The sequence below is a fragment of the Stigmatopora nigra genome, chromosome 3 (genome assembly GCF_051989575.1).
Source record: "Stigmatopora nigra isolate UIUO_SnigA chromosome 3, RoL_Snig_1.1, whole genome shotgun sequence".
Classification (NCBI taxonomy): domain Eukaryota; kingdom Metazoa; phylum Chordata; class Actinopteri; order Syngnathiformes; family Syngnathidae; genus Stigmatopora; species Stigmatopora nigra.
This window is the reverse complement of record NC_135510.1, coordinates 15,038,691-15,065,644: the sequence shown is the minus strand read 5'-3', so window position 1 is coordinate 15,065,644 and position 26,954 is coordinate 15,038,691. Positions and strand designations below refer to the sequence as shown.

At 38.8% G+C, this 26,954-nt stretch overlaps 1 protein-coding gene across 1 annotated transcript; it reads left to right on the top strand.

The window, feature by feature from the left end:
• Nucleotides 1–26,110, top strand: smad3a (SMAD family member 3a). The gene is made up of 8 exons (XM_077713282.1): nucleotides 1–453; nucleotides 16,445–16,638; nucleotides 16,727–16,861; nucleotides 17,430–17,555; nucleotides 19,480–19,692; nucleotides 19,834–19,971; nucleotides 21,012–21,156; nucleotides 24,067–26,110. The coding sequence occupies exons 1-8, from the start codon at nucleotides 251–253 to the stop codon at nucleotides 24,188–24,190; spliced, it is 1,278 nt and encodes a 425-aa protein (XP_077569408.1). The 5' UTR covers nucleotides 1–250; the 3' UTR covers nucleotides 24,191–26,110.
• Nucleotides 26,111–26,954: the final 844 nt, after the last annotated feature.

Genomic DNA, 26,954 nt, shown 5'->3' with positions numbered 1-26,954 from the left:
TTATTAATTCCACAGCGCAACAGAGTGCCGTCACACATTTCACGAGCTGCAGTCAAGCGAGCAGAGTTCACGGCTACATTTAAATACAGGGAACCCCTGTGAAAGTTGAACAATATCTTCAAAATCGTGGGAATAACAATTTCACCCGGCCTATTTGGGTCGTCTTTACCCAGATCCGATCGCTTCGGTTTTGATTACGGCGGCAGCCAAGCTTGTGGACACTGGGAAGAACTCAAAATCGAGCTGAAAGATGTCAATTCTGCCTTTCACTCCCCCCATCGTCAAGAGACTTTTGGGCTGGAAAAAGGGAGAGCAGAACGGCCAGGAAGAGAAGTGGTGTGAAAAGGCGGTGAAAAGTCTGGTTAAGAAGCTGAAGAAGACGGGACAGCTGGACGAACTGGAGAAAGCCATCACCACGCAAAATATCAACACAAAATGCATCACCATACCCAGGTAATAAGAGAAGTTCATGATGTTCTAGCTAAACCAGTTCAATCGTGATCATTTGCAACCAAATTATAGCCTTTTTTTAGTTTCATTTGCTGGATTTATGTTACAACAACACTGTCATTTACGTTGCCGCGTCTGTATAAATGAATAATAACCACACACAAATAAGCTGCTTCAAATCCACGCTAGATGATGGACAAGGTTTATGTTATGTATATTATATGTGATCTTCTACGCCAGCCATTCTAGTTTTCTGCCTAGATCGGGCGTCATGTCGACATTTTATGCAGCCTGTGCTTTGACACTTCCAATGCACTGGCTCAAATGGTGTCCACAAGTTATATAACTTGTCCTTAATCTCCTCCGTTTTCTGACGCTATGTGCCAGTGCTGTAATTTAGACTACTGTTCACCACCTCTCACTCTTCTCTCACTGTGTAGATTTTGAGGATTGTGTTCTACTTTATTTATACATTCTTCTCATCTCATTCACTGAATCACTTTATCCTCATTTGGGTCGCGGGTGGTGCTGGAGCCTATCCCAGCGGACACCTTGAATCAGTGGCCAGATGATCGCAAGGCACAAACAACCATTCACGCCCACACTCATTCCTAGGTCAAATTTAAAGTGTCCAATCAGCCTACTATGCATGTTTTTGGAATGTGGGAGGATACCGGAGTACCCGGAGGAAACCCACACAGGCCCGGGAAGACCATGCAAATTCCATACAGATGGCCGCGAACTGGATTTGAACCCAGGACCCGCGAGGTGTAAGGCCGACGCGCTACTACTTGAATACATTGATATCAAAAAAAACATTACAAGTGTAAATAGAAATGTTAGGTATGTCCTCACTCCGAACAAGTTATCGAAAATCAGGTTAGAGCAGGGGTGGCGAACACGCAGCTCGCAAGCCGCATGCGGCTCGCAGGCCAAAATAAATGCTTCTATCATATTTGTAGATACTGTGGCTCTTTGCCTCGGTTCATGTTTCCCATATTTTTCTTAAAACAAACTCAAATCTATTAGGGCCAATTAAAAACAATGTATTCATTCATTTTCTGAACCGCTTTATCCTCATTAGGGTCGCGGGGGGTGCTGGAGCCTATCCTAGCTGACTCCGGGCCAGAGGCAGGGGACACCCTTAATCGGTGGCCAGCTGATTGCGGGGCTCATAGAGACGGACAACCATGCACACTCACACCCATACCTTGGGGCAATTCTGAGTGTCCAATCAGCCTAATATGCATGATTTTGAAATGTGTGAGGAAACCGGAATACCCAGAGGAAACCCACAAAGGCAATTGCCAAGGTATCGGATCGTACTCAGCAGATCTTTGAGATCAGGTGTCTTGAACTCAGGTGCAAATGTATGTACATTTGTTTTGTACTATAATTATACCTGTATAAAATATTATATTGCTTATTTTGTTCCTTTTCACTGCACTTGACAGTTATAGACATCAAATCAATTTCAATGGGGAAGGCTTGTACTGAGTCATCCTGTCTAATTGACTTTGTGGCTTGCCATTTAAGGCAGCTCTCCTAGTCAAAATGGATCAGATGTCGATCAACGTCAATGGCAGCCAATGAGTTAATCTTTAAAGTATTTTCTTTCACCACTACAGGGCGCTGGCAGCAATCGTTCGATTCTTCCCACCGCTCAACAAATGAAAGTGGAAAGATTTCGAGTTGACTCTTGCACCCTTTGGTATTAAAGTTGCTCTCGGAGAAAAAGTTTGGACACCTCTGGAATAGAAGTAGACTGTAGTGAATTCATGGGGTGGTGAGAGCTGCATTGATCTTAACTATCTCTTGACTAGTGGGACAGGTAAATGTTTCTACTCATATTTGGTCTGCTAGTTTAGGTATTTCCAATAAAAAGCAGTAACCTTGTGACTGGTATTAGGACAGCATTTTCCTACCATTGTTGACCCTAAACACTCATTGGATTAGAAACTCTGAATATGAATAACACCAATGTAGAGAAGCACCTCAATTGTAAATTACTGGTAATAATGTTGTTCAATTATTTACATCGGCAATATGGGGCAACTTGAATCTGAGTTTGTGTTATAATGTAGTTGAGCATTCATTGTCGCGGTACATCAGCGTCACCTCTCAAACCACCAACTACTGTTACAAATGAATTCCCATTTGTCTCTTCATATTTATTCAGCTTGCCATCACTTTGCTCTCTGCTCGCCACGTTTGACTTGATTGATTTCCCACTGCAAAATATTAGTGCCAAGTTGTGGTTTACTTGACTGACTTCCCTTGTGGCAATGTGGTTAAGTTCCCAGAAATGACAGTGTGAATGTGAGTGCCAAGTAGTCTGTCCCATATAGCCAGTGTGATTGACTGGTGACCTCCTCAAGAACGTGTCTAGCTTTTATCTGAAATCATTTGGGATATGCTCCTGCTCCAAGTGTTTTTGACCAGAATATTTAATCGAGAATTTATATGGAAAATACCATATTTTTTGCACTATGAAACAAAAAAAATTTTCAAAAGACGGCAGAGTACCTTATAATTCGATGTGCCTAAAATATGGATCAATATTTGTTAATCCTTGTATCAAATTCCCTTTAGCACAGCTCCATTTAATTAGAGCACAGCTCCATTTAATTAGAACACAACCCCTACTACTACTGCTGAGACTACTACTACTGCTCCATCTAGTGGGTCTATAACACAACCCCCTACTATTACAGCTCCATCTAGTGGATGTATAACACAAGAACCCTATTATTACAACTACTACTACCATCACTACAGCTATCACTACCACAACTGAGTCATATAATCCGGTGGATCTTATTCATGAAAACATTTTTAACATAGGCCATTCATTGAAGGTGTGCATTATAGTGCAGAAAATACAGTACGTAGTAATAATTCTTAAGCAGTTTTAAGGAAACTGCAGATATCAGCATTTTCCTCACTGATAATGAGGCTATCAAGCGACATCATTTGTAGAGAATAAGGTATTTTGCATTGTTGGTTTTTACCCAATTCTGTAATTGTAGAGATATAAAAGTACTCATAGCAGCAAAAAGTAACACAGTTACACTGCACACAACTTAACAGAAACATTGAATAAATTAAAAGGAGAACCAATTGCCAGCTAATGACCTTTAGATGCAATGTGTGCTGTGATTTCATGCAACTGTTCACTTAAGTCCAAGTTTTGTGACTACTGTTAGTATTGTACCTTTGCTACTGTTTTGCTTTCCCATTTTGTTTGAGGGGACAAAAAGAGTTAGGAAGTTGCACATTAATATTTTATTGGCCAATTTAAGTAATAATATTTTCCACCACTTAAAGTGTCTTTTATTGTGCCTTTTTATCACACAATGCTTAGAAGTCATATCGTTGTTTACAGTAAAATCTTAGAATGCTACTCCTCTACTCACCACCGTCAGGAACAGGTGTAGAGCACAATAGTGTGCACTTCTTATTCATAGATTTAGTCTATGTTTTTAAAATAAACATTTAAAAAATGAATAAGAATAATATTGACTCAGTTTCCTGTGTTGTATCAGGATCATAAAAGAAGGGCGCTCTCCGACACAAATTTATATTTAACATTTCGAAATAAAAAATGCCTCAACATGTGTTCCGTTTCAGTTTAACCCTTTCACTGTAACTCATTAAAAATATTACCCTGTCGCAGATGATATAATTTGATGTCCGAGAAAGGTTTCTGCTTTTTATTTTGGTTTGTATCATTGCTCCACAGCAAAGAACATGATGTAGGAAATATGATTTAAAGGTAAAGGGTAACAGAGGAATGCATAAGTAAGTGCACTCATTATAATGCGAGTATACAGCATTATTCTATAGACTGACTAACAATTAATTCATGCATTGGTGTGTTTTATTCCATGTTTTCATACTTGACTATTTCCTTCTGTCCTAAATTTGAAGGTAATTTCCATATACACATTTAAGATGAACACATTTTCTATATAAATGAAATGGGTTTGTTAAATGCTGAAAATAGGCACAGACTGAAACTGTCTAAAGTACTAAGGTAGACTAATGAATTGATTGGATTTAATGCTTTTACTGTCATTATACAAGTACAATGGGATTTAAAGTTTCTCCTGTGCACATGAAGCTTCACGAGAAACAGGGTATTTCTTATCTAACTGTATCTTTGCACACAGGCGTTTAAGCGGTGTGTATGACCCCAGGTAGTGAGAAATATTGCGTCTGTGTGGAAAATGCTGAAAATGTGGCAGAGAGGGAGGTGCTCCTGACCGGGCATACACTCGCAAAGCCCCGCTGGCGTGAGGGTGGGAGCAGGGCGTGCTGAAATTGTGGCTAAGAGATGCCTCCCCTCACATATACACTGAGAAAGCTTCTTTAGCATGGTAGATGAGTTGTCCAGATGGGAAGAAGCAGCTAGACAAAGTCGTATCCATTTTCCATTTTGAAACATGTAGTGGTTGTGGAGTGACAGTTAACACTTGAATGAGTCTGAGACCTGATTGGCCAGCCTATCTTTTCATTATTTGGAACCTTCATCCATACATTCAGCAATGCTTTAATTCAAATTTGGCAAGCTAGATAACAGCACTTTTTTGGGGGGCTTAATGAAATCAATAACTGATGTTGACTTTAATTTTTAAAAGTACATTTACAAAAGAATTATATAAAAATGAAATTGTCTGTGTTACACGTATGTGTTTAAGCACGACTTTCTATAGTGAAATTGGCCTTTTACTAATGTATTTTAAAGATGGACGAAAAGGCCTAGAACATTTGATTTATTGTGCAGAAATGCCCACTTTTGATGGTTTTACTACATGCTGATGCAATCTGTCCAGACACTGATTGTGAAAATGTTTATGTCATCATATTTTCAGGATAACAGAGGCCTCAATTGCATTTGCAGGTGTGGGCATCTCCGACCCTTGCATAGCTGCGCCTAGTTGTCTAGCATCTCTAGATGTAATGCACAGTTGCTCCTCTTAAAGTCACTAATCATCGCATTCACCGTGGCCAATAAACTACAATTCTCTATTATTATGAAAAATGGTTGAGAAGTAATTAACAGGAAGACTTCTGAACACATTTCTTTTACTGTGTAATTGCAGAGTCAACCAAAATAGAAAAAAACATGATCTCATCTAATTTTTTGAACCACTCTATCCTCATTAGAGTCACGGGGGGTGCAGGAGCCAATCCTAGCTGTCTCTGGGCCAGAGGCAGGGGACACCCTGAAACGGTGGCCAGCCAATCACAGGGAACAAGGAGACAGACAACCATGCACACTCACACCCATACTTAGGGGCATTTTAGAGTGTCTAATCAGCCTACCTTGCATGTTTTCGGAATGTGGGAGGAAACTGGAGTACCCAAGGAAACCCACACAGGCCCAAGGAGAACATGCAAACTCCACACAGGTGGACGTGATCTGGATTTTAACCCAGGTTCACGTGGCTGCTAGGCAGACACGTGAACCACTCGTGCCAAATGTATATGTATTGGAAGGGCAATTTTTTATTTAATCAGTAACCAAGACCTACATACGTTAAAGTAAAAAGAGTAGAATAGAGAAAAAAACGTTCTAAATAGGAAGCTGTTAACATAACAGTTTTTCAGATGACTATAACCTTAAAAACAACATAACAGGCTGTTGCCTTGATAAGTCGCAGACCCAGCTAAACGAGAATAAAAGTGCGACTTTTAGTCTGGAAAATACAGTACTCCAAACACTTCCTCTTTCATCTCATTTTATCAGTAATATAATGACATTGAATGCTTGCATGGAAGAAAATGATTAACTCCTTTGCTTGTTATCAGTCCACATCAAGAGCAACTTGGAGAATTCAGATACCGAATCCGGAAACCAAGATAGTATATGACCACTATTCTCTCTTCGCGGCTACCTGTCCTCTGTTTTTTTCCATGGCAGCAACAGCAAAATCTAGAATGTGCAGTAAGTTGTTAAAAGTAACACGTAGAAGCTGTAATTTAGACTTAATCACATAGCATGTGGTAGCTGAAACTGAAGAGCACACAGGGCACTCCCAGATTCCCGAGTGCCACAAGTGCACATATCACAGCTCATATTGGCCAGGGCCAGCAGCATTCATACATAAGCCTACCCGGAAACTTATACCATGTTTGTTCTGATCCAGGTTTCATATTTATCAGTGCTAATGCAGAGGGGAAGAGGCAGAGTGCATTAAGATGACTCAGGATCAGAACTGGCTGTCACTATGACCTAACAGTGTCCCATTGAGAGATCCTGTTTCTATTAATTCTCATGTGCTCTGGCATGCCGAGAGCAGCTGCCTGCATGTTTAGGCCTGTCCACGTTGAGGTCAGCTCCTTTCTCTCCCGGACATTTGAACTCCATGATGGAGCTCAGCTGACTGCAAGAGCCAACAAGTCCGTCCTTAGCTGCACCTGCCCATACAGTGAATGCCACTGTTATTTCCAATTTGCAGTAATGGCAAATAATTCACTTTAAGATGCTTTGTTGACATGTGATGTTTTAAACATCTTTCCAGTGGAAAGAAGGGTTAGTCAATAGAGTGATTTCATGAAGTTTTGCATGAAACTGTCCCCAAGGGTTGTTTGTATAGTGATTTTTTTCCTGTCATTTTGTCATTGCAGTTCAGTATACATTTGTATACAACTTAATGATCTTTCACAATAAGAGTATTGTCTGACTAGGCAGGATTTGTGTAGTTTGGATGATTTACTTTCCTTAATTAGATGTTAGATTCACCCCTAAAATTAATGTTGCATTGCTTGTTGTCAAAACATTCGGGAAATGAACAGACCATTCTTGTCACCTGATGGTTCTGTGGTTCTTTTGCCTGAGTTCAATGTTGGCAATGTGCGAATGATTCCCACGCGGTGGCATTGTAATTGAGAGTGTGAAGGGTTGTTAATTTCTATCTGTCCTTACGACTAACTGGCGATCAGTCTAGAGTGTGCTCTGCCTAAAGTCAGTTGGGATAGCCTCCAGCACCCCATGACTCTGGACAAGGATAAGAGGTGTTGAAAATGAATATATGGATTAATAGTTTTGGGGATTTTTCCACTGAAGCTGTAATAAATTGTAAAGTTGCCAAACTTGAATTTTGCCTTGACTTACTTTTAGATTTGAAACCATCCCCATCGCATCATATCAATGAAGACCCTTGTGCTTACTGGACAAGTGAGCATAAGCATGGGTATTGCTATCTAAATATACTGCACAAAAATTCTGCTTTGCTAGTTAGTGATTCACTTGCTAATAAAACACCTGAATTTTTTCCAAACAGAAAGCTAATGGAGTGGGAGGATTGTTTAGTTAGGAGCAGTTCCTATTCTTTTGATATGGGGCTGAATTGTTTGCACTGACTCGCTAATTACCATTCTCTTGAATTGAAGGTATACAAAGGATTGCATTATTTCTCTTGAGGTCATTGTGGTTTGACGTTGAGCTGTAGTTTTTTTTTTGTGGCTTTATAAAGACGAAGAGCTTGATGGTAATCACCCCTGCACAATTTAATGCCTGAGTTAGTCAACAAGAGAACTGGAGGGATCGAGGTAATGATTAACCTCCTTCCTCTTTCTGTGTTGGCTTTTTTTTTTGTCTTTATTCGCCAATAACAAACTTGAAATCCTCTCAAACTAGTCACGATTGCTCAATCTTACTCTTTAAATTGTGTAACTGTGCAGCAATTCCAATTCTGGCAAAAAGTCTTAACTAAAATATCATCTTTTTTGCACAAAACTTTATCCTATGATTCATGGATATTAAATCCTGAGCTCTCTGAGTCCATATTTCTTAGAAAATGTATTGCATTAACATTTGAGTGAAAGGGGGTCACATATTGTGTTTGCCCTTTTGTGCTCTACCATAGTCATAATTCAGAAATCATACACGTCTCTGTTCTTATATATGCCTCAAGTATTTGTAAAGATCCTTGTGTTTGCTCACAGGTTTTTGTGTATCGGCACCATTTGTCTGACCTCCACAAATTAGGTCACATTTGTGTAAGGTTCTTTGAGCATCATTCTATGCTTTTAAGCTCATGAAAAAGTATTATAAACATGCAAAGGCTAAAGAAAAATTGGGAGATTTCACCTTTTACTGAATCAATGAACATTACAGATATGAGTTCTGCAGTATATGTGAAAAGATTGCTTGAAGACACAGCAGATGTTATCTTTGTTTATATTGAATAACAGTTCAAAAAAATATGCATAAAAATGAAAAGTTTAGACTTCATAATCACTGAGGAACTGAGACCTTGGATAGCTAGAAACAGAAATAGTAAATATTTTTTAAAAGCGCTCATTTGCAGTGCTTTATTTTCTCTTCTTTTTTTAAACTCATGTTTTCTTAAAATTAGTGACACTTTTTTGTAAGAAAACAAGGGTTTTTCACCAATTGTCGAAAACAGAATGCTGGTCAGTGATATTATCAATTTGAACTTTAGGGCTCTTATTGATTTAATAATTTGACAAAAAATAATCTTACTTATATATATATATATATATATATATATATATATATATATATATATATATATATATATATATATATATATATATATATATATATATATATATATATATATATATATATATATATATATATATATATATATATATATATATATATATATATATATATATATATATATATATATATATATATATATATATATATATATATATATATATATATATATATATATATATATATATATATATATATATATATATATATATATATATATATATATATATATATATATATATATATATATATATATATATATATATATATATATATATATATATATATATATATATATATATATATATATATATATATATATATATATATATATATATATATATATATATATATATATATATATATATATATATATATCAGTTGATACGCAAAACAATTTTTTTAAATTTGAAAAATATTATATTTAAATATTTGTACTAACTTTAACCATATTGTAGTCGTTAGATCAGACCTGGGCAATTAATTCCTCAAAGGGCCACAATGGGTGCAAGTTTTTGTTCCAACCCATAAAAAGAAACTTTCCCACCAATCTGGTATTTTAGAAGTGCAATCAGTGGATTGCAGTCAGGTGCGTCTTGTTTCAGGAGAAATCTAATTATTTCATATTTCATAATTTCTGTGCTGGATCGGTTGGAACAAAAACCTGCACCCACAGTGGCCCTTGAGTACCGGATTGCCCTGGTCTGCATTAGATGATCATTGAATACCAATAACAAAATTAAAGCATAGAAAAGATATAATAATAATAATTTTCACTTGTCACACTGACATTGTTGATCATTTGAGAAACAAGGTGTGGAGAAAAAAAACATCCAGGCAGGGTGGAGGTAACTCAAAATGTTTTAACATTGAAAAGTCCACAAAACAAAGTCAGACCAAAAACTCAGGAAACAAACAAATCCACTGGGTATTATTGACATTTGGTCAAAAGTGTCCTTGAATGAGTCAAAGTGTGTACGTAAATGGGATTTAGTAAATGGTCTCAAGATCACTTCTAATGTCGGTAATAAGTTAATGAGAATTCCGACACATAATCATTTGATATCTGTCACCTAATCTGCAAGTCAGAGTGAGTGTGCTAGTTTAGGGCAATACTCTTTGAGGTTGCCGGAGACTGGAAGGGCGTGGCGTGAGCTGCTGTTTGCTTTGTGGTTTGCCCCGGAGGGGGTTAAGGAGACAGCTCGGCCTTGAGTTTGCCCTGGCCGTCTATCTGCGGGGGTGTGCGCGTGCATGTGCTTCCACTTGCACACGCTGCATACACACAGGCACTCTCACCAGACAACAAACCTGCCTTTGTGCTCACAGGATGATGGTTTATAACATGCCAAGTGCAGGAATACAACCCGACAAAAAAGCATGATTGAAGAAGAGAGTCTGAATGCTCCTTCAAAGCTTCAAGTTAATATTTGTCCTATAAAAAGAACTAGCAAATATGGGTAAATGAATTGAAAATGATAATCAACATCTGACATGTTTTGAGATTGAGCCATGAGAGACTCCAATATTATATCAACTAAAACATAAGTTCAACTGAAAGATTTCAATACATGAAGCTGTGAGCAAGAATCATGAGACACTGAGTGAAGTGAGAGCATGGCATTTCAAATCAAATTCAAATGTAATGATTGTGAGTGTTGACATCTGTGCAGACCTCAAAGTTACGGGGAAAAGGTAGAGTGAATAAAGCAGCTGGGATTATGACACAATATTCTTATTTAACCCAGATTTAAAGGAATACATGAGGTAATTTGTTCTCCAGGTGAGGAGCATAATAACCAAAATGCTGCCTATCTCTGCTTGTTTCTTTTTGTTGTTGTAACACATAACAGTTGAATTCCAGATGATGTAAGGGACCTGGATGCTTTGTAGGGATCAACCAAATCCAGCGTGTATTTTGGTCCAAGGCTATTAAGTGTGTTGTAGACCAACAGTAAAATTTTATAGTCTATCCTTGACTCACAGGAAGCCAGTGTTATGATTTCAGGACTGGTGTAATATGGTGTATTTTCCTACAGAGGATCCTGATTATTTTTCGGTTTATTTCTGTAAATATGCCAATGTAATAATCCAAATGTTAAAAATGAAAGCATGAATGAGTTTTTCCTTGTTTTGTCTTAACAGAAGCTGGTCAGGTCAAAGTCTTGATCAATGCCATTGTGTGACCTCTCTTTGTCTTTTCTTGATTTATTGAATAATGAATGCATTTACGCAATGAGAGTAACAGATTTTTATAACACTGATCTGACTGAAATGTAGTGTATGTGTTGATATTGCCGATTAAGAGATTTACCAGTTTTATTAAGAGCCATAGTTAGTAAAAAAATGCTCAATATTGCCATTCTGGCAAAGTAATTTCCATTTGTGAGTATTTTACTTTTATTTATTTCATTGTGAAGCTCTTGTTTCCCCTTGTGGCAGTATGGAATCATTGTATTTGTTGTTGGACCATCAAACTTGGTACTGGGCTGGGATTTAGTGTTTACCAAATCACAAAGTATTGCCTGTCCAAAAAAGCCATAATACAGTTTTCAAAAGTGTGATAATCACTTAATTGAGAGCAAACTCGAACTGTGCAATGTGTCCAACATATCCTCTTCAGGTTATCTTGGACTTGGATGCAACAGGGTAGAAAAAAAATCTGTATAAAATTATATGGCAATAAAGGGAGAGTCAACATCTGTGACCTTGTCAAAACCATTCCATAAACCCATGTCTTGCAAATGTGTCATCAGCTATCGACCCCGGGCTAATTCCTCCATGTGAGTCCATGTTGTGTTTTGTTTGCCAATGAGTCACCTGGCTGAATCCTGCCAGCTGATTCAGACTTTCAGCCACTTCCTTCTGCTTTGTAATTTTGCATCTATTTGCTTTTCTATTACAGACAGTAAAAATCCCGGATAATATAAATTGCCATGCAAGCTCCGTGGCTGCTGCTTTTGCTTAAAATTCAACTGGCCATTGTTGGAATTTAACCAACTGTGCTGCACCCAGAGTTAGCAAGCACAGTGCGATATACCGCTTGCCTTCTACAATTTTTTCCTCCACTTCTGCAAATAATTGAAAAAAAGTTCACCAAACCATTTCTGACATGGGCATCTGACACTGAGATGAATAGCTTTGATTCCTGCTGCAATGAAAGCCATTAATCTCAGTTTCTGATTTTTAGAATGGAAATGATACTCAAGTAACTGGATGTCTAATACAGATGTTGGATGCTATAGTCCTTTCAATATTGCTCACTTTTTTATAAAAAAAGTATTACAATTAGTTTCTCTTGGGCTGCAGAAACCTTCTAAAAGTCAAGTTATTTATTGTCTTGTAATTGAAAATGAAGAAGCATTAATTAAAACAAAGCCATGTTTGTTACTTTTACCCACAATATCCTGCAAGACCTTTAAAGACACACTACAAATCATCTGAGGTTATTAACTTTTATATGGTACTTTCTATATCAACTTCAATAATTGCTGTGGATTATGTGCACATTATCTCATTTCAACTGTATTTAGTTTGATAGATCAGTGGAATCATTTCTCAGAATTCCAGGAAAAGTAGAGTTTACACATCTTGGCTTTCTAATACATTCCTCTAGTGGTGGAAGTGAACTATAGGAACTTATTCCACACGTACTTCCCACTCTTCTGGAAAAGCTATTAGATGTTCCTTTTCCTTAAAAAAAGAAATGGATGCTGAGGGAAAGGAACCAGTAATTGAGTGGGAGTAAAAGCCAGATTTACTGTGTCCCTCAGGGGATATCAATGGATTGAAGAGTGCTGGGACTGAGAAGGATGGCCAAATGTGACACATGAAACCTCAAGACATACTGTACATAACCAGGATAGCCTGGAGAGAGCCCAGTGAATCAGTACATTTCCATATGACCATGAAGTATTTCCACCCCGTGAGTTAGAGAGAGGGAAGGGAGAGAGAGAGAAAAAAATATTATTGAGGAATTGAGAAATTTATATTGACAAATGGCTACTTTTCAGTATTTTTCACCTGTGAGATACCGAATGCATTTGTTTTAAGTACATTATTCATGCTTCCAGGCTATTTTTCATTGGACCTGTTATGTTGGGATTGTAGAGATACCTGGCTAAACTTTTGGCTAGAAAAAGTGTACCATTATTATGACATCGTGGTAAAATAAATCCATTTTGAAAATTATTTAGATTTTTTGAACGGCACAGTAGAGGCGAGTGGTTAAGGCGTCGGCCTCACAGCATGAGTTTAGATGTTTTTTAAAATCAATCAGGTCATTTTTAAGTGCAAATGAGTGGCCATGAAACCATTTAGAAAAACAAAATATTTGCCCTGTGACTGACTGGCTAACCAGTTTTGCAAGTAATTCACCTTTTTCTCAATGTCAGAAGAAACTCTTGTGAGGATAAATCAATACATGAATACATCAAACCAATATTTTTTGTATGAATCATTTTAAATTGAACTAAAAAGCACTGGAGAGTGAGACAGACGGAGGAGAGGGGGGAATTGGGGTTGATGGGGGTCAAGGGGCCCAGACACTCTGAGCTGCCCTGAGCTGTTGAGGCACCCTGCCAGGCCTTTTGTCCACAAGGAACCTCCTTTTTTTTTTTTAAGCAATCCCCAAATTGCTCCCGCCCGTTAATATACACTCTTACTATCTTACTATAGGGACGTGACGTTAGAAAAATAATAACACATTTTTAAATATTCATTTAAATGTAAAATCACTTTGACACAACATGCAACAACTTCTTCCACTCTTCATTGTTGATAGCACAAGTTCTACCATAGTCCTTGTCAAGAGATTTTACTGGGAGGTGTGCATTTCTGTGGAACAAAGTTGTTGGGACATTCCTAAATCTTTCCACGTTTTTTTTTTTTTTGGATTTGTTTTGCTCTCCTTCTAAAGTATTTTAGGTTCAATCTACTTCGTCTGAGCTTTGGCTTTGAGACGTCACACTGTGTTGCATGCATCAACATTCACTTACAATGGCAACTGCCCTTCTCATATTTTACATATTATTACCCAATTTTCACGGATTATCTAAAAATGCCCTAATAACATTATTTTGCTTTATTTTTATTCATCTTATATTGGTTGTAACCAATGTGGAGTGAATAGAAATGACCAAAATTTTGCTAAATTCGTACATGGATTATAACATTCAATTTTGATTGTTTTTATCCAGTATTTGGTGTTATAATTTTTTGAGATATGAATATATTTTATATAATTTGCATGCATTAATGTTCTATGAGTATGAGCGCAAATGGATGTTTGTCCCATTTTGGTCAGTGATTGAAAGTCAATCAATTTAGGTTGTACCTGACCTCCTACCCCTTCTCAGCTGAGATAGGCTCCAGCACCCCCGGGACCCCTGTAAGGGTTAGCGGTACAGAAAATATATAAATAAAAGTGTATTATCTTGTTGTAGAAAATACAGTCATTTAAAAAATATATTTTCTCTCCATTGGCATGGAATGGTTTCTTTAGTTTTTAAAGGCTCTTCTTGACAGCCCACAACTTTTGTTCGACACCTACACAAACACATTTCCACACAGTTTGACATTTGCTCAGCCACCCACCTCCTACCTCCAAACATGCCAGGAGATTGTTGGTGTTTACACAGCGCTTCCACTTCTTCCTCTCAGCAGCATGTTGAAGCATGACGCTAATGCCTTTTTACTAGCGTTCCTCATCAGAAGTGTCAATGTTCTCACAATGTGAGTATGTGAAATGAAGAGCATATAGTGTGTGCCTGGACCTGTCTGTTCTTCTGGATTATATGTTGACAGCATTTTGCTCAGTTTGGTTGCAAGAAAAAACTCCTGACGATTCAAATATGCCATGGGACCCGAAGGGACCCCAAACCGGTCCTCAGGGGACCAGGTTTTCTTTTCAATTTCACTTTCACCATCCTGGTGTCTAAAGTGTAATCAGTCGATTGCCATCAGGTGCTGCTGCTCTCAGAAGAGAAATCATTGATTAAACTGTAGCTGGGCTGGATCTCATCTCATTTTCTGAATCCCTTTATTCCCATTTGGGTCGTGGGGGGTGCTGGAGCCTATCCCAGCTGACTCCGGGCCAGAGGCGGGGGATCGCAGAGTACAAAGAGACAAACAACCATTCACACTCACACCTAGGGGCAATTTAGAGTGTCCAATCAGCCTACCATGCACGTTTTTGGAATGTGGGAGGAAACCGGAATACCCAGAGGAAACCCACGCAGGCCCGAGGAGAACATGCAGACTCCACACAGGTGGACATGGTCTGGATTTGAACCCAGAAACACAGAGCTGTGAGTATTAGTAAAATCATTTTGACAAAATATATAATACCTACACTGACCAAGGGTAAGAGGTTAATGGCTTTAATGGAACTTCACAAAAGCGAAAATGGCAAACAAGGACAACACGCCAGTCGCTAATGCTACTCCACTTGTTGCATGTCTGTGTGAGCCCACGCAAAGTCTAGTCCCAGCAGACACCCACGCAGGAACAGGGACAGAAGACGCATACCAAGGACATCACATCATTTCACACATCCACACTCAACTGAGCTTGTCTTAGTTTTCATGTTCAAAAAGACTAAGGCAGCACCCTGCAGCAGAACGCGAACTGAATTCCAGTTTTACAGAAATAAAATAATTCAGAGAGGTCTTTTCATAACCACAATTTAAATTGTTATTATTGCCCAGATTAATGGTTTTAGGGGAATGTTATTCTTCCTTGTACTTTTCCTCTTTTCTAATGTGTGTTCCATGTTAGGGCCAGCTGGCCAGTTTATCAGCTTTTTAGGTATTTTTGCACTGCTTTCACAGAAAATAACTTTTCATTCATTCATTGATGGGCAGAGATGTAATAGGAAGAAGAAAATACACCAACAAGTCGTAAATGTGCCTATCCTTATATTATTTCTCAATGGATGTAGAGAGCAAGGCATTGTTTGAGGATGTCGGCCTCACAGCTCTGGGGTCCTGGGTTCTAATCCAGCTCACGTCCAACCTGTGTGGAGTTTGCTTGTTCTCCCTGTGCCTGTGTGGGTTTCCTCTGGGTATTCCGGTTTCCCCCCACATTCCAAAAACATGCATGGTAGACTGATTGGACACTCTAAATTGCCCCTAAGGATGGGCACCCCCATGACCCTAATGAGGATAAGGCGGTTCAGAAAATGAGATGAGATGGAGCACCTGGGCAAAAAACATGGAAGGGTCCACTAATCAATTCTTGCATACGATGATGTATGTGTTTTGCGTTTTCATTTCGTGAGTCGCTGTGCTTGCACGTTATAAGATCTGACCTAATTATGTCAATTTATTGTACTAAAACTAGCACTCTTTATCACCATATTATGCAACAAAATTAAAGTCCATTTCGACATAGTGGTTTACAATTCCATACAACCCTCAGCACTCATAACAGCAACTGTTGTTTCGTCCCTCTGTTTTACAGGTCACTGGATGGCCGTCTGCAGGTATCTCACAGAAAAGGTCTGCCTCATGTCATCTACTGTCGTTTGTGGCGTTGGCCCGACCTCCAGTCCCACCATGAATTACGAGCAGTAGAGTTGTGCGAATATGCCTTTCACACAAAAAAGGATGAGGTATGCGTGAATCCCTACCACTACCAGAGAGTAGAGACACCAGGTAAGGTGTTCATCCTTGTGTCAGACAGTTTTGTTTTTAGTTGTTGTACATTCTAATTTGTATGCCTGCATATACATCCTTCATACAGTCCTCCCGCCTGTCCTGGTGCCCAGACACACAGAAATACCTAGTGAATTTCCACCTCTCGATGACTACAGCCATTCAATTCCTGAAAACACCAACTTCCCAGCTGGCATCGAGCCCCAAAGCAACTATATACCAGGTAGTAGCAGCATATTTTGGCTAAATCCTCTCCTATCCTAGATGTATCCCCCTACATGGTATTTTTCAGTATATTGTTAAGACTTATCTGTAAGAGCGCAGTGTTAGTGATCCACGCAGTAATAATAAATTACATGTTTGAGGACAGATCCGTTTTTCTAATCTTGAGCAAAACATTCAAGTTAGGACATTGAACTACAGTGCTTCTAATCCCAGTAGGGTTGCTTTATATTACCTTAGCCCATTTTAGCCTTATCATTTTAGAAAACATTTTGGAGTTGATTATTTTCAGACCAATTAAGTAAGGTTGGGGATTTTTTTTTGTTGCATACTCGATCAGCTTTGACACACTATTAGCATATCGCCAGCAAAGTGGAATAGATCTCACCATTGATGTGATGCTGTTCCTTTTGTCTATATTGTTTTTGTTCAATGTTTTGTTACCCATGTCTATGATAGTACAAGCGCTAGATTCGTGTATCAGGATTGATGTATAGCCACTTGATTGGTGATGCCTGCAGTCTGTGATTTGTATTTTTTTAATGAGACTGCTATGTTTGCATATACAGAAACGCCACCACCAGGCTACCTCAGTGAGGATGGAGAGACCAGCGATCACCAGATGACACACAGCATGGACACGGGCTCGCCGAACCTATCGCCCAATCCAGTTTCCCCCACGCACAATAACTTGGGTACAGATAGTTTTTGTTTCTTGGTGTTTGTTTTCTTTTCTGTCTGTCCGCCTTCACTCTCAGACAAACGTTGTGATAGAACGTCTCCCCAGTGGGAAAGCTGTGGTTGATTTGACTCTATTTAGTAAGAGGAAACCAGGTGATGAAAGAACCTATTGTTTTCCTTGCAGCGTGTGAGCTGTAAAACAGCTAAGATACCATTCAGGGTTACAGACATCAGTGACAATATCCGATGTTTTTACGATCAGGATGGAAAATACCAGGGGTCTTGGCATAGAAAAAGCATCAGACACAAAGCATTTTGTTTCCATACACTAAAGCAGAGGACAAAGTGTTGCAGGTGCCCAGAACCAGAGGAATTTGTCTTGTAATTTGCCCATTACCGACTATAGCGTCCAACCAGTGAGGCTTGAATTTCCACTATTTGTCTGGGTTTTTGGGACAGCAGATGATTTTGAAATTGCGTGACGCAAGCTCACGATAATGTTTTCCACACTTGGTTGGTCTCTCTATGTTCATGGATTAGGGTTAGCCTGGTTTTCATCAGAATTTTGCTTTGGTGTGGTAGTTGTCCTCTGGAACTGACTTATTCTGTGACCTTGATCTTGCTCTACAATGTAGCATTTTGGCATTCTTGGAAAGGTTCCAAATTTGAAGTTTGATTTTGGGAATCTGATCCCAGATGCGATCGATCATTCATTTTAAAAACTAAAATTCATTTTTCATTTCCTTCTTCAAAGCCAAATCTCTAAGTTAATATTTTATGCCATTTTTTAAGTTAATGATGTCATTATTTTAAAATCTTCCAAGTGGTTCATTGACATCATTTCGTTCAGTAATTTTCAATCGCATTGATCCTTGTCAGTGTCGCAGGCTGCTGAAGCCTCTCCCAGATAACTTCACGTCCTAGACCGGTCACCAGTCAGTGAAAGGCAGACCACACCAAACTGTTCGCCAGTCAGACCTCGGGTAAACATAGAGACAGGCAACCAGTCGCATCCATAATCACAATGCCATTGAAGGGGAATCGATTCCTCGCTGCCCGCACTGAAGTCAGGCGAGTGAACCACTACACGATCAAGTGGCTATGACAACCATTCAGTTTCTGTAATTTTTTTACGATGAAGTGCACCTGACTCGAAGGCGTACCTCTCAAAGCTTTCGTTATTGTGATTTTGAAATCATGGTGTGCTGTTTTGATTGAATTACTTTGAAGTAATTATTATTGAGAATCCAATCATATGTTACGCATTTCAATGGATTGGTAATTTGATTTTTTTTAAAAAACATGCTTGTAATGCATTTGAAAGTAAAAATTATAAATACCCATTCAACTTTAACATATATACTGTTGATACATAAAAATACAGATTGACCTCACATGATTTTCTTTTTATTTGACATGTTCTTAACATCCACAATACCAAATATTGTAATACATAAAATTCTGTACGTTTCATCGCACAGTGTGCATTTAAGCAATCTAGCTATTAAACTTTTTTTCCATCTAGAATTGTATTCATGTAAAGGATGTGTTCTCGATTGAAAAAATGTTGGAGGTCCACTTGTCACTCTCTTCCTAATCCAAGGAAAAAACTGGTTTCCTCAGTGGAAAGTTTAGGAAATACAGCAGTCCCACCGCACAGATCACATTAATTTAGCGAAGGAGCTTTGCACCGTAAAATTGAATCTTTGAAAACTGCCTTCCCCCAGCTGCTTTAAATTAGCGGGAAACAGCTCATTGGGCAAAGTCAATAAAGAAATGGCTTTTGTTTATGTACATTTTTGGGGTTGGGCGGTATTCCAACCTTTCCCCCCCTAATTTACAGCTATAAATAGACTTTTGACTCTTTGAAACCTTGCTTTATTGTCCTTTTGAATTTCCTTTTCAAGTATTCCTGATCTAAACTCTTCTACCATACAGATCTCCAGCCCGTAACATACTGTGAGCCAGCCTTCTGGTGCTCCATTTCCTACTACGAGCTGAACCAACGAGTAGGAGAGACCTTCCATGCCTCCCAGCCATCACTGACGGTAGACGGGTTTACAGATCCTTCCAACTCGGAGCGGTTCTGCCTGGGCCTTTTGTCCAACGTCAACCGTAACGCTGCAGTGGAGCTAACACGCAGACACATTGGTAAGCATCCCCCACCAGATCATACTGATTTTGCCACAACCGTGTTAAAAGAGCTTTCACATTTAACACTCTCTCACCACATTGGCTGCTCATATCTTGTTGGTGTTGTTTGACGAGGGAACTGTGTTTGCATCTTTCAAGGTCGTGGAGTGCGACTTTATTACATTGGAGGAGAAGTGTTCGCAGAGTGTCTCAGTGACAGTGCCATCTTTGTTCAGAGTCCCAACTGTAACCAGCGCTACGGCTGGCATCCTGCTACTGTCTGCAAGATCCCTCCAGGTAACTGCTAATAATGTAGATAGATATTGGAATTTTTATGATAAATGAGAAAGGGAAGGGTAGTTATATTTTGAATTTGACATTCTTATTTGGAACTTATATTATTCCATAAATGTGTAAATTGTTTTGGACTCGTGCTGCCTGATAAATATATATAACCTGGCAAATTTATGTCAGGCTTGAGTGGTTAGCACGTCGGCCTCACAACTCTGGGGTCCTGGGTTAAAATCCAGGTCGGTTCACCTCTGTGGAGTTTGCATGTTCTCCCTGGGCCTGCATGGGTTTCCCCTGGGTACTCTGGTTTCCTCCCACATTCCAAAAACATTCATGATAGGCTGATTGGACCCGCTAAATTGCAGCGACGGATGAGTATGCGCGTGAATTGTTGTTTGTCTCCTTGTGCCCTGCGATTGGTTGGGCTCCAATTCAGAGTGTCCCCCGCATCTGGGATCGGCTCCAGCACCCTCCACAACGCTGATGAGCATAAAGCAGTTCAGAAAATGAATGAATGAGTGAATGATATTTATGTCAATGTTTAACACATTCATCACATCCCAGGGTGTTCCTTTAATCATGTATTAGCATTATACACTGTTTATTAAAAGGGTCTCCAAACCAGTCCTCAGGGGCCACTGTGGGTCCGGGTTTTTGTTCCAACCGATTCAGCTCAGGCAGTTTTACCAATGAGAGGTAGTTAATTACCCTTGACTCCTCCTACATTCCAAAAATATGCGGGGTAGGCTGGTTCAGCACTCTAAATTCCCCCTTAGGTATAAGTGTTAGTATGAATGGTTGTCCGTCTCCTTGTGCCTTGCAATTGGCTGGCCACCGATTCACACCCGGGTGGTGCACCAAGTTAACTGGGAAAAATGCTCCAGTACCCCCCGCGACCCTTGTGAGGATAAGCGCTACAGAAAAATTAATGCTTCAAATATATTTTGAAGCTTTCCTTTCATGTGTCGGTCTGTGGAGACCCTAAGGCAGGCAACAAGTGGTCACATTGTCTAAATGTTGTTTTTTTGCTCCCACTCTAATGTCAGGCTGTAATCTAAAGATCTTCAACAACCAGGAGTTTGCTGCACTGCTGGCCCAGTCAGTCAACCAGGGTTTTGAGGCTGTCTACCAACTCACCAGGATGTGCACCATTCGCATGAGCTTTGTCAAGGGCTGGGGGGCTGAGTACAGGTAGGTTTAATACGAAGGCTTGATTTATACATTGTGCATTTGAAGTGAGCTCCCCGAAATTTGATTTGTGTCACTGCAAGTTAAATGCTCAGCTCGCTTAAACGCTTAAATGAGAGAAGGATGTCAACAAAACACACCTACTTCTGTCTGCGCAACACATGAAAACATTTTTAAAGGAAGCGCCCTTTGTAAATTTAAACTATGGACAAAACATAGCCGTTAAATGAATGTACTACATTTGGGGTGTATTGATTAATAATTAAGGAAAATAACAGAGGCGCAATGTGACGGTTCAATTCATTTAAGACTTAAGTCAATGTGGAGATAAAACTTTAATCCAAGGAAGTGTATATAATGTTTACTCTGAGGATTTAGTTGTTATTTTATTAGCTTCTGTTAGATTTTAAACAGTGTTTTATATGGTGGACTAAATACCGTATTTTCACGACTATAAGGCGCACTTAAAAGTCTTACATTTTCTCCAAACTAGACACTGCTTCTTATAATCCAGTGCGCCTTATATATGGAAAAAACAGAAAACCAAATATGAAAAATTACCACTGTCGGATATTAAAAAAACAAAATCGCCTGAACTGAAACAATACTGTTAAATATGCAAATGCCATCTTAGTTTACAAAATCTTCCATCATATAGCTACTCCCCCACTGCAAGATTTTATACTAAAAAATCCAAAACATCAACAATGGCTGGCTCTAGAGGTGACTGTGTAGTGAGTGCTTCATACCTGGAAGTCAATAGCAATTACCGTATTTTCACCACTATAAGGCGCACTTAAAAGTCTTAAATTTTCACCAAAATAGACAGTGTGCCTTATAATACAGTGCACCTTATAATACAGTGCACCTTATAATACAGTGCGCCTTATGTATGGAAAAAATGTCATTCATTGAGGGTGCGCCTTATAATGCGGTGCGCCTTATAGTCGTGAAAATACGGTTGTTAACTAAAAAGTTCACAGAAAAAATCCCTATGGTGATTGCCTCCAATCTCCTAGTTGAATTACATTGTGCATGCATCATTGTCAATGGTAGTGAATTGAGAAATTGGAATTGATTATAAATGTCAGTGAAATAGAAAAAAATTGAATTGAGGCACTAAACAGGAATCAGGCTTGGACCTAGTGTCAATCCACGCAAACTAATGTTTAGTGCTCGACTAGTACCGCGACTAGTCAGAGTGAGCGCCACCCCAGAGGCCATCCTTCCCCACGTCCATTCGTCTTTCTTCTACTGGCACGCCACGTTTCTTTTTAAATCATCACACATGGACTGTGTGAAAAAGAGATGTCAGACTTTCCCTCTCTTGCTCCCTCCCAGTTTTCCACGCAGTCTGACTCACTGATAATAAGAATGATTAGGGCCCACGGGGAGAAACCATTGTGTGGGGAGTGGCGAAGAGCCAGCTGTGTCCGTGTCCATATGGAGACACTTAACAAAAAAAAAAGGATATAGATTACTGAGCCAGACAAGACCTCCAACTTTTCAACCTTCTATCAAGCAGAATTATTGTAATCTTCTGGCTTGGCCTTACTCTCTGCATCCATTGAGGAATAATATAATGATAGGCACGTTTACGACTTGTTAGTGTATTTTTTTTTTTATTCCTATTACATTTCTGCCAGATTTATACAAGGAACATCCGAATTACGACCGGGATCGGTTCCGACCAACCCATCATAAATCAGATTGGACTTAAATCAAAATCCACTCAAAATGGCCAACGCAAGGGTTACACTAGTACAGGGGTGGACAAACTTTTCGACCACGTTGACTTTAAAGATTTGACAGATGGGCCGGGTCAGCACAAGATACGATACATATAAAAAAGTGCATCTGTTAACAGTACATATGAAACATAAACAGAAAAAAAGGACTAAAGTATTACCATACTCATCACTCATCATTAAAGTAAACATTATAAAGTACAAAGTAAAGTAAAAAGGAATGTATTAAGAAATATTAAAATGTAATTTAAATAAAAGATATAAGAATGTAAAACATGAAAAACGAATAGGAGTGGACAGAGTTACTGCGACTGGCTTTCGCGTGATGGCACCATCTTAGGAAAAAAACAACAACATTACTTGGACAACCTCAGCGGGCCGGATTAAAAAGCCTAGCGGGCCGGATGTGGCCCGCGGGCCGTAGTTTGCCCATGTCTGCACTAGTCGGAAACCTGGCTATCTAGAGCGATAGTATTGACTTTTTTCCTCCTCCATATTCTTTAATGTCTCTAAAGTCATTAACTTCCTCGGTTTCCTGGTAGAATTTCCATCAGATTAAGTGGGGTTTTCTTGTGTGCCATGGTAACGGTGTAGGGTAAAAAATGGTGATGCAGTTAGACGGCCTCTAGTTACTGATACTACTTGTAAATTTCTGTGTGAGAGTGTGATGCTGTGATGCCGGATGGCTGCCAAAATTGTCCTATTTTTTGTTAGTACGTGCTGCGGAGCTAGACATGGAATGTAAAAAATTTGTATCTAAGTCAAGCAGATCGTAAATCGTATGTTTCTTGCAGAGGTGCCAACCTCCATCGATCCCATTTCAGGAGTACCCTTGTCCCATTTCTGGAGTTTATCCGGAATGAATTCTGAAGTCGCACAAGACAAATCCTTCATGAGAACACGGATGGGTCACAATGCACTCGTGTTAATGAAGTCTTCCAGGTTTACAGTAGAGTTGAACCAAGATGGCGGAAGCCATAGCGATGCTGTGAATTTTGACGCATTTAAATGAGAAATTTGGTACTTTTCAGAAATAGTTGCTTCAAAAAAAATGCAAGTGACAATTTTTTGGGATTTCCGGGTAAACTCCACAAATTCCAGAGTATTTTGCAGCTCTTTACTTGTAATAGCTTGCTGATGTTGATACATGCAAATGTGTTTTCAGGCGACAGACGGTGACCAGTACCCCCTGCTGGATTGAGTTGCACCTAAACGGCCCCTTGCAGTGGCTGGACAAGGTGCTGACGCAAATGGGCTCTCCTAGCATCCGCTGCTCTAGCGTCTCCTAAAGAGATGCTGGTGACTCAAAACAACCAACCAGTACGCAATGTTGATCCTTGAGTCAACCTTAATTCTGCTCTCCTTCCCCAGTAGCACTTTTAATATACTACACTACGTACATGTTTTTGTGGCATAAGGGGAAAAGTGCATTAAAGCAGGACCGCGTCATTAGGAATTCTGCTCGTTGATTGTTCTTGTCACATTCACTTTTTTGGGTCAAAGATTCCCTAAATTGTTTTGGAATTGTTTTTATGTTCTCATCAAGCTAGTGTCATCCAAGTATTTTACTGGAATTCCTCCCAAATTTAAACATGTATTCATTTTCTGAACCGCTTCTCCTCACAGGGGAGCGGGGGTGCTGGAGTCTATCTCAGCTAATTGAGCGCACCAGGCAGGGGACAGCCTGAATCGTTAGCCAGCCAATCGCAGGGCACAAGGAGACGGACAACCATTCACACTTACACTCATACATAGGGGCAATTTAAAGTCCATGTGGGAGGAAAACGGAGTATCCGGAGAAAACCCACACAAGCCACACGGGTAGAACATGCAAACTCCACACCGGAGGCCCTAAATGGGATCAAACCCACGACCCCAGAGCTATAAGGCAAACACGCTAAGCCGGGCTGCCCCCAATTTAAACAGTGTCTTAAAAACATGTTTAACAATTTGATTAAAATACCTGAAAGATTCCCGAAAAAAAATTAAAAGAATAGAAGAGAATAATAGCCCACATGAACAACAATAGTCCACTCCAGATCACAATGGCTCAATCGTCAATCAAAAATTAAAACATGAAACACTGAATAATCATAAATACGTGTTTCTTTTATAGGTGGATAAACACTCCAAAGTTTGAACTATTTAGATAGAAGCAATTATTTAGTCAGATTTCCCTGAAATTGTGTCCGTTTACAGAACTTTTGTTATTTGCCCTTTAAGCTCACATTAGGAAATAAATACTATGTTGCCGTTGACTTTCTCATTTATGTCTCAGGGCTTACATGTGGCAGGCATCCACAAAGATGATATTAACGACATCTCATACACTTAAAATTTGGATTGACATACCAAAACAATTTGTTTTCCGACCATAATATTCATGTTTTTAACTCTCAGGACTGTAAAATAACAATAAAAACAGCCTAAACTATTTACATACAGCATTCAGGTTGGAAAAATGAACACAATACTTTCTTTGAATTTCTATTTTTCTAAGAACATTTTCTCCCTACAACTTTTGATAAAGGGAAGAATTGTCAAGATAAAAGCATGTAAATAACAGCTTGACTGAATGTTTATTTTTACTATGTAGTTTTATTATTATTTTTGACTCATTTACCTTGTACAAAAACGAAATATTGATTACACTTGTTATAAGGTCACTCAAAATATTCAGTCTTACCTTTGGTTCTAGCTTAAAGTAGCTACTTCCAAAGTAAAGTACAAAGTTCCTGAACAAGTTTTCTTCATATAAATATGTTTTTTTTTTAAATAATCCAGCATTGACCCTAATGCCTACCCAGTGGTGCTAATATTTAACATTGTTGGGGCATAAAACTAATGTGTTGACATTACAAAACACTTGAAATGTTCAGATTGTTTCAGAAAAGTAGTATCTACCAATCTGAGACCGTAATTTCGTTTTGTGGTGTGACTGAACGCCACAGTCAAAAGTCCCCAAAAGGTTTTTTTTTTTTTGAGACCCCAAAGTATTCTTTATACCCTCTATGGTAACTGTGCTTTAAAAAAAAAAAAAAAAGAAAGAAAATATTCACTTGTACTACCCGTAGTTGAGATTTTGCTTCATCTTGGGCGTCCGCTATACAATAATGTCCTTGGTTTGGTTTCTCCTGTCTATAAAATAATGTGTTGCTTTGTACATTTCTCTGGATGATGAAATAAAAAATATATATATCTTGCATTTACTGACCAGTCTGCTAATTTAAAGCCTCACTCTGTTATGAAATGTATCTCAAAAGTCAGGTTCAGTGTTGATGTTGGGGATTAACTATAAATTGGAGACCGTTTAGGTTTTAGTGGGCCCTCCGGTCAATTACCTGAGGTTTTCTCGACCAACCCTGTTTCCTTTCGCACTATCCTTAGAGGCAATAATTACACACAGAAGCAGGCAGACCCTCTTGTTTCTTGACTTGCTACTGTGTTGCAGACTAATGAAAAGCATAAGCATTCTTCCTGTCACAGATGCATTGCAGGGGGTTCAATATGAATGCAGACATTTTTCAAATGCCCTTGAGGTAAAGAGAAAAAAAAGGCTGCACCATGTCCATCCCTTTTCTAAATCAACCTTTTCATTCTTGAGGAAAAAGTACCCCATACACCTATGGCTCGGGAGTCATTTGTGGCTCTTTTGATGGGTGTATGTGGCTCTCCGCCTTTTTTAATCATATTTTTTCTTCATTAGACTCTTCTGAATGCATCTTCTCTCATTGATACTCATTGATTAGCAACAGTGAAATAATGTTCTCCAAAGAATTCACTTTTTTTTATTTTCAAAGTGGTGAAATGATAAATAAATGCTCACATTTTCATGTATTTTTTACTTTTAAATTCTGAGTATGGCTCTCAAGGAATGATGTTTGAAAATATGAATTGTTTATGGCTCTCTTCGTCAAAAAGGTTCCTGAACCCAGCCATACATCATAGGTGTCCGAAGAAGGAGGGCAGACCTTATTAAATTTAAGCACTACTGTATGAGAGTTATTTTACTATTCATAGTTGCAACTTATTTCAATGATTTGAAAGTTTGCA

Excerpts from the sequence above, each read along its gene's own strand:
- smad3a (XM_077713282.1), top strand. The coding sequence starts at position 251 with ATGTCAATTCTGCCTTTCACTCCCCCCATCGTCAAGAGACTTTTGGGC. Across the intron at positions 19,693-19,833 it reads GCTAACACGCAGACACATTG|GTCGTGGAGTGCGACTTTAT; the intron begins GTAAGCATCCCC and ends GCATCTTTCAAG. Across the intron at positions 21,157-24,066 it reads GGCTGGGGGGCTGAGTACAG|GCGACAGACGGTGACCAGTA; the intron begins GTAGGTTTAATA and ends ATGTGTTTTCAG.